General features: G+C 61.1%; 1 protein-coding gene across 1 annotated transcript; it reads left to right on the top strand.

Moving 5' to 3' along the window:
• The first annotated feature begins 708 nt into the window (after nt 1–708).
• On the top strand, nt 709–14,082 carry LOC112317424 (tumor necrosis factor receptor superfamily member 10B). The gene is made up of 11 exons (XM_053925541.1): nt 709–795; nt 2,452–2,533; nt 3,819–3,944; nt 6,205–6,319; nt 7,696–7,772; nt 9,455–9,553; nt 9,856–9,903; nt 10,591–10,616; nt 11,435–11,707; nt 12,418–12,460; nt 13,201–14,082. Exons 1-11 carry the CDS (start codon nt 757–759, stop codon nt 13,506–13,508), a joined length of 1,236 nt encoding a protein of 411 aa, XP_053781516.1. The 5' UTR covers nt 709–756; the 3' UTR covers nt 13,509–14,082.
• The last annotated feature ends 254 nt before the right edge of the window (nt 14,083–14,336 follow it).

Raw genomic sequence — 14,336 nt, 5'->3', positions numbered from 1 at the left:
TTAGGCACAGACGGGGAGATGCAGTGGGACGGGGGGGGGGGGGGGGGGGGGGGGGGGGGGGCGGGGGTGAGGCCTGTGCTCTCTAAGGAAGGCCAAGGTGCGCCAGCAGCTGGACAGAGGTTTGTGCCCGACCTCGTCCAGGGCCCAGAGGGCCCACCTGCCCACACCCAGGACTCGGACTCCCCGGCCTCTAGGACTGTGGGGCGGTCAGTGCCTGTTGTTTCAGCTGCCGGCGCTGCCTCGTCACCTTCATCTGTAACGAATTTCTTGGGGGGCAAAGGTGAAAAATCAGGGCAAGAGCATAATCGATAAAATATAATTAGAAAAACAATTTTTTTCTGTTTTTATCCTCACCCGAGGACATTTTTTCATTGCTTTCATAAAGGAAGGGAGGTGGAGCAACATCGGTGAGAGAGATGGAGAGGGAGGGAAGCACCCACTGCCTGTCTCCCGAACGCGCCCGACCCGGAGGAACCCGCTCTGGGCGCGCGCCCTGCCCGGTAATCCACCCCGCGGAGCCCCACGGCCCCGGCTGAGGACAGTTTTAGATAATTGTCACCACCTTCCCAACTAAACGGATGGGGCCCCGCCCACGCGTTCGCCGCCGCGAGGTGCCTGCGGATCAGATCCCGCCGCTGGCGGCAGAGGACGCCGGGTACGGAAGGGCGCACGCCCGTGACGTCACTAGCCCCGCCCCCAGGCGTCCGCGGGCCCCGCAAATCCGGCGCACGGAGGCGCCTTCGCCATCTTTTCGCGATGTCTTGGTGGCTGCGGGTCCTGCTCCTCGCTGCCCCGGTAAGTAGATTTGTGGCCCCGGGGGCGGCGCGGGAGGCCCGGGGGCGGCCCCGGCGAAGCCTGAGGAGAGTCCCGGCCCAGGGCGGGGGCCCCGACCCCTACCTTCCCACTCCTGCCGGGTCCCAGCCGTCGGCCGCCGGGACGAGCGCGAACCGGGCGGCCTCAGGGCATTCGGGCAGCGGTCCTCAGCCTCTTCGGACCAGGGACCGGTTTCTCTGCGGGAGGGGCGGGGCAGGAGGCGAGCTCCGGCCAGCTTCGCTCGAGGCCGGGTTGGTAGCCCGCCCGGAGCGGTAACGGTCCCCGGCCCGGGGCGAACATCCCGGGACCGCCTCCTGCGGCAGAGTCGAGGGCCCCGGGCCCCCGCGTCTGGGCTCCGTCGCCCCGCGCGGGCCCCCAGTTTTCTACGGGGGATGGATGGAAACTGTCCACCTTCCGCCCAGGCCTCCGTGGACCCGGCGGGCGGACTCCCTACCGGTACCGCGGTCCCGGCGCTGTGGCCAGGACTTAGGGTGCTGGCGGGTGTTGGTTTCGGAGGGGGGAGGAATTCCACGGCCAAACCCCCACCGTCCGCGGATGGGGCGGAGATTTTTATTTCAATAAGAACGGCCTTTTATTGTCTAAAAATCAGCTCAGCCGTTTTTTAACCATCTAGTTTTGGTTCAGAAGCGGTTGCCTGCAGATACTGTTTCAAGTGTCACCGTTTCCACAATTACAGGGTCACAGTAGGGGATTGATGGGTTTAGGTTTTGTTTTTTTCTTTCTTTTTTTTTTTTAAGAGAGAGGCCAAGGTCAGGGAGGTGGCACCGTCTTGGTCACTTCAGTCCTCAGCTTCCTCCAGGCTCCCCAGGGCTTCCTCAGCGGGGCCTCCCAGGATTCCACACGCCAGGGGCTGTGATTCCCACAGGGCACTGGGGGATGGGCGGATGACCCCTTAGGGCCTTCCTAAGGAAGGAGGGGCTGGCAGGGACCTCTCAGCCCGACTGGCCGGTGGAAAGAGCTGGGGGTGTGTGGAGAGCACAGGCTGCTGGGCCAGGAGGGAGACCCTGCTGGGTGCACCCCCTGGGAAGGCAGGCGAGGTTGGCGGTGGGTGGGAAGGTGGGGGACGCTTGGTCATCTGCAAGGGAGCAGCTGCGGGAGGTGCTTTGGGTGCTCACGTCTAGTGTAAAAGTTACAGGGGCACCACGAGAACTCAGCAAACAAGAGAAATAATATTCTGAAGCAGTACTTAGGACTGTATACTAGAAACCAATACAGCTTTATTAATCAATGTCACCCCAATACATTTAATAAAATGAAAACATTTTGATGCAGTGTTTTTAAATGAAAAAATCATGCAAAAAAAAAAAGCACGGTGAAAAACTTAGAAGTGTTTTAAGTAAAGACAGAACATGAGCCTGCCCGCAGCCTGACCCTGCCCCCCGGCTTCACACCCTGGCCTCCCACCCGGTTCCCATAAAATGTCATTTACGACAGCTGGCCGCAGCTGACATGTAGGACACCTTTCTGATTGTGGCCGCACCAGAGCCCCCAAGCAAGGGGCACAGTGCTGGGCCAGTGGCCGTCCACCCTCACTTGCACGTGTCCATGCAGAAGGCGCGGACATCCGTGGGGAGCAGAGGCCTCTGTGGATAAAGCCAGTCTCCCTTGTCACTGCAGGTGGCCGTGGTGCCCCGTGAGAGCCCGTGCAAATCTGACCAGTATGAGCTGCACGGCCTCTGCTGCGACCTCTGCCCAGCTGGTGAGTGTCAGGACATCCCCCTCAAGCCTTGTCCACCTGACCCAGGGGATGGCGGTGCTTAGCCCCTGGATCAGAGCTGTGGGTGGGCCTGGTGGGTGGGCCTCTCCCTGGCAGGTACCCCCCCCCAAGCCCCCACCCCTGACCCTGCACCCTCCTCCAGCTCCCAGGGAACAGAGGGCACCTGTGCTTCCTTTGAGGTGGGGGAGGCGCATTCACAACACCTGGAGGACGAGCATGGGGTGTGAGCCTGGGCAGGGCACGCCCACGGACCCTCCTGAAGGAGCCCGGCCCCTTCAGGTGCCGGTGCAGACTCCAGAGGAGGAAGCTCCTGGGGAGGCCGCGGCCGCTGCTGCCGCTGCCCTGGCCAGCAGCTCCACTTAGGCTCCTTCCTTTGTGAAGAAGCCCTGAACACACCCATAAAGCAGCTGGAGCTGCGGGCCCCAAGGGCCTGCTTGGCCCACCCTCCAACCACGCCCCTCAGGGCCAGTCCCCACCAGGCACCTGGGCCCTCTGGGGAACCTGGTCAGGCCCTCGGCCCCCACACCAGCACCCCTGTGTCTGCACACGGACAGGTGTGTGCACGTGGTCCAGGACCCTGCCTTCCGGGGTCTCCTCTTTGAAGGGACCAGCCCCACAGCTGCACCATCACCTCTGACCCCGCCCCCACCCTCACGCACCTCCGTTCAACCATGAGCCCGAGGCTTCGTGGGGCTCCCAGCTCAGGCACTGGCCCCTCCCCTACTCCTGGACCACTCACACCTGTAGATATACCCCACATGTGCACAAACGCGTGCTCACTCGCACACACACCCAAGTGCACACACACCTGCACGCACCACATTCAGGAATGAGCAGACACGAGCAGTCCAAAGTGAAGCCACGCAAGCTCTCGGCGCGTGTGCAGAGTGCGGGTTGTTACAGCCTCAGCACAGTCCTCCCCCATGGAGGACGCTGGGCGGGGCGGGGGCCTCTTCCTGGAGGACCAGGGCTGCCCTGAGCACAGGCCCACATGCTGCGGAGCGGCCCCAGGGGGCACACTCAGCACCCCTCTTCCCCGAGCTTCAGCATGTCGGGAAGAGCCAAGGGTGAGTCAGGTCCCCAGTCCCTGGGACACACGGAGCTGGGAATCAGTCCAGAAGGTTCCAAGGGGACATGAAGTGAGGGTTGGTGCTGTGCTGGGGACAGGCCGCCAAGTGCTGTGGCACCTCCTCGCACAGAGGCCTCAGGGACGAGGTCCGGTCTGTGGCCTGGGCCCTACCTCACTTCTGTCCCACCCCTCCCTCAGGCTCCTACGTCAGCAGAGTCTGCGATGTGGACCGTGTCACGGAGTGCAGCCCGTGCGAGCCTGGCTTCTTCACGGCCCACCGCAACCAGGAGACCGTGTGCCTGCCGTGTGCGGAGTGCCGGGAGGGTGAGTGGGCGCAGTGAGGCTCGGGGGCCCTTTGGTTTCCACAGCCCACCCCGCGTCGACCCAGCTGGTAGGAATCACCCCAAAGGCAGGTGTCACAGGTGAACAGGATGTCAGGTCGGCCAGGACAAGTGTCTACCAGCATGACACGGAGTCTGTGTGAAAGGGTACACCTGAGGTCTCCGAGACTCAGAGCTGCTGTCCTCGAGAGGAACATACACAGGGTCACCCCAGGTTCTACATGCCATCAACAGAGCGTTTTAAAAAATGTAGCTTTAGAAAAAAGGCACCATTTGCATCAGCAAAAACAAAGATAAGGCCCTTGGCCATGAATCTAGTGAAGGGTGTGCGAAGTGCTTAGGTGAACAGACTTTTAAGGAAATCCCAGCGTGCGGAGCATCGGGACAAGAAGCTAAGGAAGAAGAGTCTTGTTTTCAAGACAGCAGTTCTCCACGGAGAGGGTCAGAGGTTGGTGTCCCTGGGAATCCCGGGGACATTGGTCAGCCCGTGCTGTGCTCCTCCACACAAGCAGTTTTTCATTTTAAAAAACCCCAGTGGGATTTTCACGAACCTGGACACGCTGATGAGCACGAAATGCATCCGGCTCCTGGCTCCCCCGCCTGTTAGGGGTTTGTACAGACAGACAGTGAGCGGAGCTCAGCTCGCTGTCACATTGGGGCGCACAGCACAGCCACAGGGGGGGGGGGAGCAGAGGGCCCCACAGATGAGCCACGGGGGTGTGGCCAGGAGAGCGGGCCCCCACACAGCCGGATCCTCAGACGCTGCTGGGTGGATCGCTGCCTGACTCCCAGGAAACGTCCCAGGACCTGGCAGAGTGCCGGTGCTCCGTGTCACCATCCACGTAACAGTTCCTGGTGCATGAGGGCCCCACGTGGCAAGGAGAGCGTGAGAAGGAAAGAGAAAGGGTGCCGGTGACTGCAGGGGCGTGGGAAGTACTTCCCGTCGGTTATAAAAAGGCTCATAGCAAGAGTAAGGTGGACAGTGTGGCTGTTAAAGTTGACAGACTCCTGTCTCTCAACGGTGCCCAAAGGTGACAGGTTAACCCGTGATGTGGAGAGTGTTGTTACGATGCAGACAACACGCAGAATTAGTACCCAGGGCGTGTGAGGGTCCTGTCAGCCTACCCTGAGCAGGTGTGAAAGGATTTCAGTAGAGCGGGACGGACATCCCAGGGGGTGTAGCACAGAGGACCAGTGGGCCTTCAGACACCTTGGCACGGGAAGACCTGTGCCTTTTTGTATCCGATGACAGACCTGTCCCAGGAGTTCGTGCCACATGTCGTGGGTCGTGGGGCAGTGAGGACTCAGACCAGCACTCAGGGGGGGCGTCAGGGCTGGCACTTTGACAGGCAGCTTGGGCGCAGTTAGGAGAGTATGTGGGAGCCTCCGCCAGCCCCACCCACCCACACCTGCCCCTGGCTCGACCTGGGCCCCTCTTCGCTGTGTGTGGTGAGAGCTGGGGACTGTGTGCAGTGGCGTCACTGTGAGCATGGACAGAAAAGCGGGTATAAAGCATCGTGTGGCCTCACACTGTCCCCCAGTGAGACTGTACCCCGACATAGGAGTGAGCCCCAAAGTATGCCCCAGAACGGTGCGCGTGGCATATCTGACTGGGCCATGCTGAGCCCGGGGTTGGTGGGTGAAGGCCCCGATCACTCACCTGGAGCTGTGGGGTCTGGGGACTTCTGCGTGTGGGTGACCATTTTGGTCTCCAGCAGGTGCGATGGTCCCACGTGATTTTTATTTTTAGCTCACGTATAGTTCATAGTATTTCAGTGGGTGAGGAGGGGAGACTGGGCCGCTGGGCTGGCGGTTTTGAAACCCACCCCCCTCCGTAAAGGGGTCTGCCCCAGGGAGGCTACAGCACCCAGGGGCCTTGCACAGGGTGTCCTCCGTGTGACCACAGGGCTCCACCAGCAGGTGGCAGTGGGAGGGCTTCTCTGTGCTCTGTCCTCTGGGGTGGGCTCCTGACAGGAACACCCAGTGGTGCTGATCTTTCTTTTGGGGGCAGACGAGATGGAAGGAGCAGTTTGAGGGTGTTTCCGTGGAGTGGGCTCTGGCCCCTGCACAGATGCCCCGATTGCAGGAACTAAGGTCTGGTAGTTCCCTCGTCCTCTCTGAATGTGAGAATGGAGGGGGAGGGAGCAGGTCCGATGCCTGCGACTGAGTGGCCGGAGGTGGCCAGCGTGGGAGGGGACAGGGCCTCAGCCCTGGTGCCTGACCCCCAGCCTTCCACCTAGCAGATCAGGAGCTGGTTTCCGACTGCACCCGGGCCAGCAACCGGCGGTGCCAGTGCAAGGCGGGGAGCTTCTACTGCGACTCCGGGGACTGCGTGGAGACCTGCTACCGCTGCACCAGGTGTGGTCTCGGGGCGCGGCTGGGCCGGGCCCCTGCTCCCTGCCCACTGCTTGTCTGCTCTGGCCACTTAAGGAGCTGCCCCCTCAGTTTTCCCGTCTGTGAAACGGCACCACCTGCCACGTCCAGGCTCTGAAGATTCAAACAAATGGCCTGGCCGTTTCCACCTGTGGCTGCCCCAGGCCCATGCTCAGTTCCTCCCTAGTCAGGGACCTGTTCCTTCCACAGTGACTGAGCCTGTGGCGGTCTGCAGGTCTGCAGGTAGAGCCATAGGCCTCAACCCCCCTAGTGCCGGGGACAGTCACAGCTCATTGACAGTGCTGGATTGCTGAGGGCTAGAGTGCGTTGGGGGCTTTTGTAGGCGGGTCTCTGGAGCAGAGGCCCTGAGGGAGAGCAGATGGGAGCCATAGAAAGTTCTGGAGGATGGGAGCTCTAGGCAGAGGGAAGAGCAGTGAGTACCATGTCCTGGGACATCTGAATGACCCCTGTCACTGCCTTTGTGCTGGGCTCTGCTGTCACAAGGCACCAGCACGAGCTGGCTTTAAATGACACAGAAATGGGTCCTTTTGCAGTTCTGGAGACTGGAAGTCGCACATCAAGGTGTCGGCACAGCCACGCCCCCTGGGAAGGCTCTGGGGACAATGCTTCCTGCCTGTGCAGCTTTGGGTGGTGGCCAGCGCTCCTTGGCTTGTAGGCACATTGCTGCAGCCTTTCCTCCTGTCCGCAAACCACCTTCTGCGTCTGTCGGTGTGTCTGTCCCGCCTCCTCTGCGCACAGATTTCCCTCCTGTGGGACGGGGTCGCCGATGAAGGCCTGCCCACTCCGGTACGACCTCCCCTTAACGTGATTTCACCCACAGAGTCCGTGTTTCCAAACATGGTTTCCTTCTGAGGTTCTGGGTGGGCATGGGTTTGGGGGGCCTCTTCTGGGGGACATTACAGTGGTAACGCTTCTTGCAAAATAGCTCCCTTTTGTGAGGCCGATTGGGGGGCTCTTCAGTACAGCTCTGATCTCATTGAACTGTCAGCTCTCATACCTGACAAGTTAGATCAGGGCTCTGGCTCCTCTCGCCTCGCTTGCTGTCCCCGTCTCCGTGGGCTTCATCTTGGGGTTGGCCTCCCTCTTGACAGAGATGGCTACGGAAGGCCCCGTCCTGAGAGCCACGCACAGCCTGCTCAGGGACAGGCTCAGGGACAGGCCGGGGGGGCGCCCTTCCCCAGACATCAGAGAGTCCCAAGCTCCACTCTCCCTGAACCACGGTGGGCCACGTAACCTACGAAATGCCAGGCACAGGTGGCTCAGAGCTGGGGGCCGTCCTGGGACCAGGGTGGGGCTGGGCAGGGAAGTGATGCTTGGGTTTCTTCATTCTTCCCTCCCAGGTGTGACGGCCTCACCCTGGAGACATGCAATGCCACACGGGACACCATTTGTGCCACCGAGGGAAATGCAAAGCCAGGTAAGAAGCCGATCCCACCTGTCTGATCTGGATGGGCAAACAGGTGAATGGTTTGGGCTTGTGGGCTGTGCTTTGTCGGTACTCAGCTCTGCTGCTGGAGTAACCCAGCGGGGACAGCAGGTGCACAGGGTGCTGGGCAGTGGGTGGGATTCAGAGTCCCCTGCTACAGTACATAAATGAAGCCCTTGGGGACTAGCTGTGACTTCCCCGTCCTTGCTCCCTGAGTTGTGGCTCTGCGAGGCTCAGGCTCAGCCTGCCAGAGAGATGTGGTCGCCTGCCAGAGAGACGTGGTCGCCTACTGCCGCCGTCCTGCCTCACATTCCAGGGGCCACCGTGGGGTGCCGAGGGGCTGTTTCCAGGAGGCCTGTGGGCCTCTCCTCTGTTCTGCACACTCGACCCATGTTCTCCGTCCTCTGTCACGTAGTCCCCGCGGCCTTGCCTGGTCCCGGGTCTGATGCCCAAGGCCGTCGGACTCCTGTGTGGAGCCTGTGCAGGGTTGCAGCCCGTTTTCCCCTCGGGCTCGGGGTTTCCATCTGGGTGGCTTCTAGTTTTTGTGTGATTCATCAACCCTGGTAACTGCGGCAGACTCAGGACGCAGGCCCTTTGCTCTAGAGCCCGTGCTTGCCAGAGGCGAGGTGCCTTTGTGCTCCGCCAGTGGGGAGTCTCCACGACGGGTCCTTGTAGGAAGGTGGCCAGTCTGTCAGCATTGTCCTGTGTGCGGCGCTGTCTTGAGTCCCTGTGTGAAACCCACGCTTGTCCCAGAGGGTAGTCAGGTGACCCGCCGGAAGCTGTCGCGTTTCCTTCGCCAGTGTGCCTGGAGTTGCGTTTTCTGGGGTGAGGCAGGGTCATGGTTCAGGGCGGTCTTCCCACACACGCCAGCGCCCCGGCACGTCATGAGGAACAGCGAGCCTTCCCGTGTGAGCGTCACGTGGCTGAGAGTCCTGTGCCTGTGTGTGTCGGGGATGGTACGCCGTCCTGGGGCCTGTCCCCCATTTTTCTCAGCACTGTCAGGGCTGCTCGCAGATGTGGGGTATTGGTTTCCTGTCCAGAGTGACCCTGTCAGTTTCCGCTAAGGCTGGACTCAACTGCACTGACACCGCAGAACATTTTAATGCCCCGAAGAGCAGAGACCGGGGCCTCAACAGAGTGAAGAGGAGCCCTCAGGGCAGCAGCGGCATCGCTTGGGGGGCCGTCTGTGTCCCTCCATCCCAGGAGCCGAGCACTCGTGGCTCCGAGGTGCCTGCGCCGCCCCATGTCTGTGTATCTTGCTCCCTGTTGGTGCTGTGATATCACGAGGGGGAGAATAGGTCCCCCGAGTGCTGCCAACAGGCCTTTCCTGAGGGTGACTCTGCCCTATCCCTTGGGCTACCTTGGGCAGGCTTTGCTCCGGCCAGGACAGGCTGTCCTCTCGGTCCTCTTGGCCTCCAGGCTTTTCTTCTTGCTGGCCCGGGAGTAAGTGACCACTCAGACCAGAGCCCCTTCCTGGGGCCTTGGCTGCTCTTCTGAGAGGACAGTCACCTCCTAGGGCCCCCCTGAGCCTGTCTTGCCTCCCCTGGGAGAGCGTTTGGGGCCTAGAGACAGGAAGCTGCCCTCCATCTAGGATCGGGCACCAGCCTTCTGTAGCATGGCCGTCAGGTGAGGGGACGTGCTTACTGGGCTGTTGCACTCTCTGCCCTTTCCAGGAGACCCACCCAGATTCCATGCCGACTCCTATGGTTGGGTTTGGGCCCTAGTGGTCATCGTCGCCATTGCCGCCATCGCCACCTGCTGGAGAAGACAAGGTGAGGTAGAGCTGTCCTGCCACCACGTCAGGAGCTCCTACTGGGGGCCTGGGCCCGGCTCTCGACCTGGTGTCTTTTGCTGTAAATGCACCTGCGCTCACATTCTAACGCGGCCCCCCTGTACCTGGGCGGGCACTGTGGGTCCCCAACCGGGTGCAGGGCTGCAGACCAGAGTCCCCGGCAGTGGGTGGAGATGGGGCCTTGGGTGCCCTCGGCTGGGGGCAGGGAGACGGTGGTGCTCCCGCCCAGGGCCCTGGGGCAGGTGGGCACCCTGCGGGCACTCACATCCCACTTGTTTACAGGTGTGCAGCTCCGCCCCCTGCTGGTCCGCTGGTTGAGCTGGTTGAAACGTGAGTACACTTTGTTACAATCTCCAGGCCTGGGCCTCACACAGGTCCTTGTCCAGGGAAGGTCAGCTGTGATCACATGCCACGTGACAGAAGGGACAGGCTCCGAGACAGGCGTCCCTGGGCAGTTTCCTGTCAAGCAGACATCACAGGGTGTGCATGCACCTGGAGGGTGGGGCCCACCACACACCTGGGCTGTGGGGTGAAGCCTGCTGCTCCCGGGCTACCCACCTGCACAGCATGTGACTAAACCAGACTGGGGTGAAATCAGGCTGGAGGGGTAGTGACACAGTCAGCAACGTGGGGAGCGTGTGTCTACGGCCCCCACAAGCATGTCCTGACTGCTGCCCCCGCACTTGGCCATAAGCAGAACCAGCATGCCTTGCACCCCGTGGCAGCGCAGAGCAGGGAGCACGCACCCCGGAGCTCACGGGCTCGTGGCCAACTGTGGGGATGTGCCACCCAGAGCTGAGTCTGCCACATTTCCACACGACTGCCACATGGCAGCTTGGTCCACATCGGCACCTGCGGTGTGCTGTTGCCCTGTGACAGGACCGTGTTGGGCAGATGGTGGTGCCTCGGCTCCATCACCGTCTGCAGGGACCACCGTCCTGAGTGGGGCTTGTCACCTAGTGAGGCCTTCACACGAGGTGCATGGCTGTGTGTTCACTTCCTTCTCTTTGATTTCAGACGAGTCCAGGGACTCAGGCGACCCCGTAAGTACCGCCCAGGGGTTTCCCAGTGGCAGCTGCAGGCCTTGGGGACAGAGGGGACACCCAGGGTGGGCACAAGGCAGACTAGACCAGGCCCCCAGCCCAGAGTGCACAGCTCAGCGTTTCGGGCAGTATCCGCTCCCCCCACTAGAGCCTGGAGTGGCCGTGCTGCAGGACACTCTACTCTGTTGGGTCGACCACGGAGGCGCAGAGGGCACAGGGCTTTGTACAGCTTCCCGGGGCTGCCGCAACACATCTTCCCAAACTTGGGGCTGAAAGAAGGAGGAACTGTCTGTCTCCCAGATGTGGAGGCCAGAAGTCTTGATCCAGGTGTCAGGTGCGGGGTAGGGGGGCCAGCTTCCTCTGAGGCCCTGGGGGCAGGTCCTTCCCGCCCTTGCAGTCACCTCATCTGTGGTGGCCAGCTGTCCTGGGTGCTCCTTGGCGTGGGTGCCCATCAGTCAGTGCCGGCCTCCTCCCCATGGGTGTGTCTCCTGATGACCCTCAGTGGGCACTGGACGTAGGGCCCACTCTCATCCAGTACAGCTCCCTCATCTGCAAAGACCCCATGTACAACAAGGTCTCATTCTCGGGTCCCAGGGGTCTGGATGCGGACCTGTCTTGCTGGGTTCAAACACAGCCCACTTACCTAGGGCGCCCCACAGAATTGGAGGCCGAGCCTGCACCTGACCCCACAAAGTACTTCTCTCTGCTACCACAGGGCCCGGCTGAGCTGTCAGATGACGTGGCATTTCTCCCAGAAGTGGTTGGGGAGGGCCACGCTACAGGCCCCTGCCACCAAGAGTCACGGCTTTGTTCTTCAGTCACAGGGAGGCACCCAGCACACGGTGATTCTGCTGCCCAGGGACGTGGAGCACAGCCCGCCAGCCGCCGGCACGGACCACACACCGCTGTTGGAGCGCCAGGGCTCAGCCGTGGTGCCCCCTGAGGACCCTGAGGGAGGGGCCCAGCCGCAGGCAGTGGTGGCCCCAGGGGCCGGGGCCGCCCCGGAGCAGGTGCTGCAGATCCAGGCTCCCGTGGCCCCTGGGGGCCCAGACCAGGCTGGGGCAGCTCCCCCCGTCCACGCTCTGGAGCAGGTGAGGGGCGTCTGGGCTGGTCTGACAGCGGGGACGGCTGCGCGTGTGGAGCACGTGCCGCGTGCGTGCAGGGCCCGCGTGGTGCTGCCCTGTGTCTCAAACTTCTGTCTGAGTTTCCCGGGTGACCGCGAAGCCTTGCCAGCCAGAGACTGACTGTGTCGTCCTTCCATCGTGGGGCTGTGACGAGGCTGTGACACCTGAGTAGGATTTGAGAAGATGAGCAGGCGTTCCCTATGTGACCCTGGGGTGGAGGACCTTTATGAGGGAAGTGGGGACGGTGTGTGCACTGCCCCAGAGGGGTGCGAGCCTGTCCGGCGTCCCTGAACTGGAAAACTGTTCTCACAGGGCCTTCTGTGGATAGGTGTCCTCTCCCTTAGTAGTGTCCACAGCCCGACAGGTCACCCCCAGGTGACATCCTTCACCTGTTGCAGTCCTGCCCTCCAGGGCAGGGCAGCAGGAAACCCAGTGTTGCCCCAGCCCAGGCAGTGTCCTGGGGGAGTGTGACCCAGAGGGCAGGTGGGCTGTGAGCTCTCTGCTCCTTCTGAGAGGACAAGCGACGCCCCCAGACGCTGACTGTGGGCGGTGCTGTGGAGGCCTGGCTGCCCCCGCCTGCCACTCCCACTCAACTCGGGTGGCTCTGTTTCCACAAGATTCCACCAGGGGGCCACCCTGGTGTCTTCTGGAATAATTTTATTCTCTTTTCTCCACAGCAATACGAAGAGAAGTATGTTTTAAAGGACGAGTCCCCTGAGGGTAAGTTGCCCGAGTCCTCCTGTATAGTGACTGTTCAGGCCTGATGTCAAGACCCAGTGTCCTCCCTTCTGCAAAGTGGGACCCTGAGCCCACAAGAAGCTCAGGGACGTCCTGTGGCCGTCAGACTCACGCGGTCCAGCACTCACTGCCGGCATCAGGGAACACGGGCCTCGGTCCAGTATCAGTTCGGCCTGTGAGGACAGATGCAGGCGGCCCTGTGTCACAGCGCATCCGCGAGTTTAAGCAGGAGCGTGAGAGGCTGCTAGGAAGGCCAGGGTGACCCTGGCCTGGTGAGGCCCCAGTGGCTGCTCGCCGCTGTCAGTGGGATGAGGGTGACGGCCAGGTGCTGCTTACGCTTCATTCTCTGACAGCTCAGTGAGACCACCCACGTGCCAGACTCAAAGGTCAGGCATTCGGGAGCCCAGTGAGGTTACAGACCTCGCCCCAGATCCCTGTGGTCCCGCTGCACAGGAGGGGACTGCCTAAGTGGACCCATCACTCTCGGGCCCCACGGGCCCTTCTGCCAAGCTCACTGGCTCCATATGAATGAGCATCAGGCCTGTCAGGAGCCTGGCCAGGTCATGGCTCTCTGCACTCTCCTGTGCCCGAGGCTGGTCCCTTCTGCAAGGTCAGCCTGGGTGCCCAGGGCCTCCCCGTTGCAGGCTGGGACAGTCACAGCGCCACCACACCTGCCTTCCAGGAACGAAGCCAAGTCTCCCGCCTCGATTTTCTTTTTTCAGCTATGAACAGGATCTACTTTGAATTCGGGCAGGAGGTGCCCCGAAGTAACTGGAGGATGTTCATGAGGTTCGCGGGACTGGAGGAAAATGACATTGTCATTTGTGAGCACGAGAACCCAGGGAACCTGATGGAGCAGCACCATAGGATGCTGCTGCGCTGGCAGAGCAAGCTGGGGCGCGCTGCATCCCCCTTCAGGCTCTTGGCGGCCCTCGGTAGGATGCAGCTGCGGGAATGTCTGGAAAATATTATAAACAAACTGGTTGCAGAAAATATCTTAGGTATTAAGGAAGCAGAGCCCCCAAACTAGAGTCAGCCTTTTCGGCAACGATTGTGACTTAGCAGTATTCTAGGGCCTGACCTTTCCCAGGTCCCTTCCCGTGGGCGCCTTCACAGATCCCAGATGGATGGAGCCCCTTCTGTGTCCAAGTAGGTTCTACGGGAAGCTTCCAGTGGGGAGGCCTGTGCAGCTAGGGGGCTCTCTGCCAGGGACAGGCTACCCCTCAGGGGACTCTGGGGACCCTGAGCTGCTCTGTGGGCCCACGAGCCATGGTCTTCTCCCAGACAGAGGCCAGGAAGGCTGGCTGGTCGTGTGTAACCCCAGCAGCTCGCTCCTCGATCTCAGGCACCGCGATGTCCCCTGGCTTCCACCTGGGAGTGCCATGCTTGGGTGACACTTATAAGTCAGTCCGTGACAGACAAACCAGTAGCCACTCTCAGCTGTCACTAGGTTAGCTGTGATGGGGCATGGGGACAGCTACTGTCACATGCCAGCTATAGAGGCCTTTTTACTTTAAACGTTTAATCATACGTACTTTTACTAATTTGTGTTAAAATTTCTTACATAGTGTTTTTATATGTTTGTACAAATTTTTTTCAACCAGTAAAATTTGTATTCTAAATGATGTTTTCTGTCATTCTTGTTGTGTGGACAGCTTTGGGTGTGTTGTCCTTGTAAGGTGACTCCGTGCAGAGTCACGGGAGTTGCGGGTGTGGTTTGTGGGTGCAGGGGCCCCGGAACGGGCACCAGAGGCTGGAGTGGTCTCTTGACTGTTTTCTGGTGTCCCCGGGGCCTCTGTCCCTGGGAATGACAGCACCGTCCGTCCAGTGCTCCACTGAGAGTGCGCCCGCCCTGCGC

This window comes from Desmodus rotundus, chromosome 5 (genome assembly GCF_022682495.2).
Source record: "Desmodus rotundus isolate HL8 chromosome 5, HLdesRot8A.1, whole genome shotgun sequence".
NCBI lineage: Eukaryota > Metazoa > Chordata > Mammalia > Chiroptera > Phyllostomidae > Desmodus > Desmodus rotundus.
This window is presented reverse-complemented; position numbering and strand designations above follow the sequence as displayed.

Coding starts and splice junctions, on each gene's coding strand:
- LOC112317424 (XM_053925541.1), top strand. CDS start 757: ATGTCTTGGTGGCTGCGGGTCCTGCTCCTCGCTGCCCCG. Junction 9,554..9,855: donor CACCTGCTGGAGAAGACAAG/GTGAGGTAGAGC, acceptor ACTTGTTTACAG/GTGTGCAGCTCCGCCCCCTG. Junction 11,708..12,417: donor CCGTCCACGCTCTGGAGCAG/GTGAGGGGCGTC, acceptor TTTTCTCCACAG/CAATACGAAGAGAAGTATGT.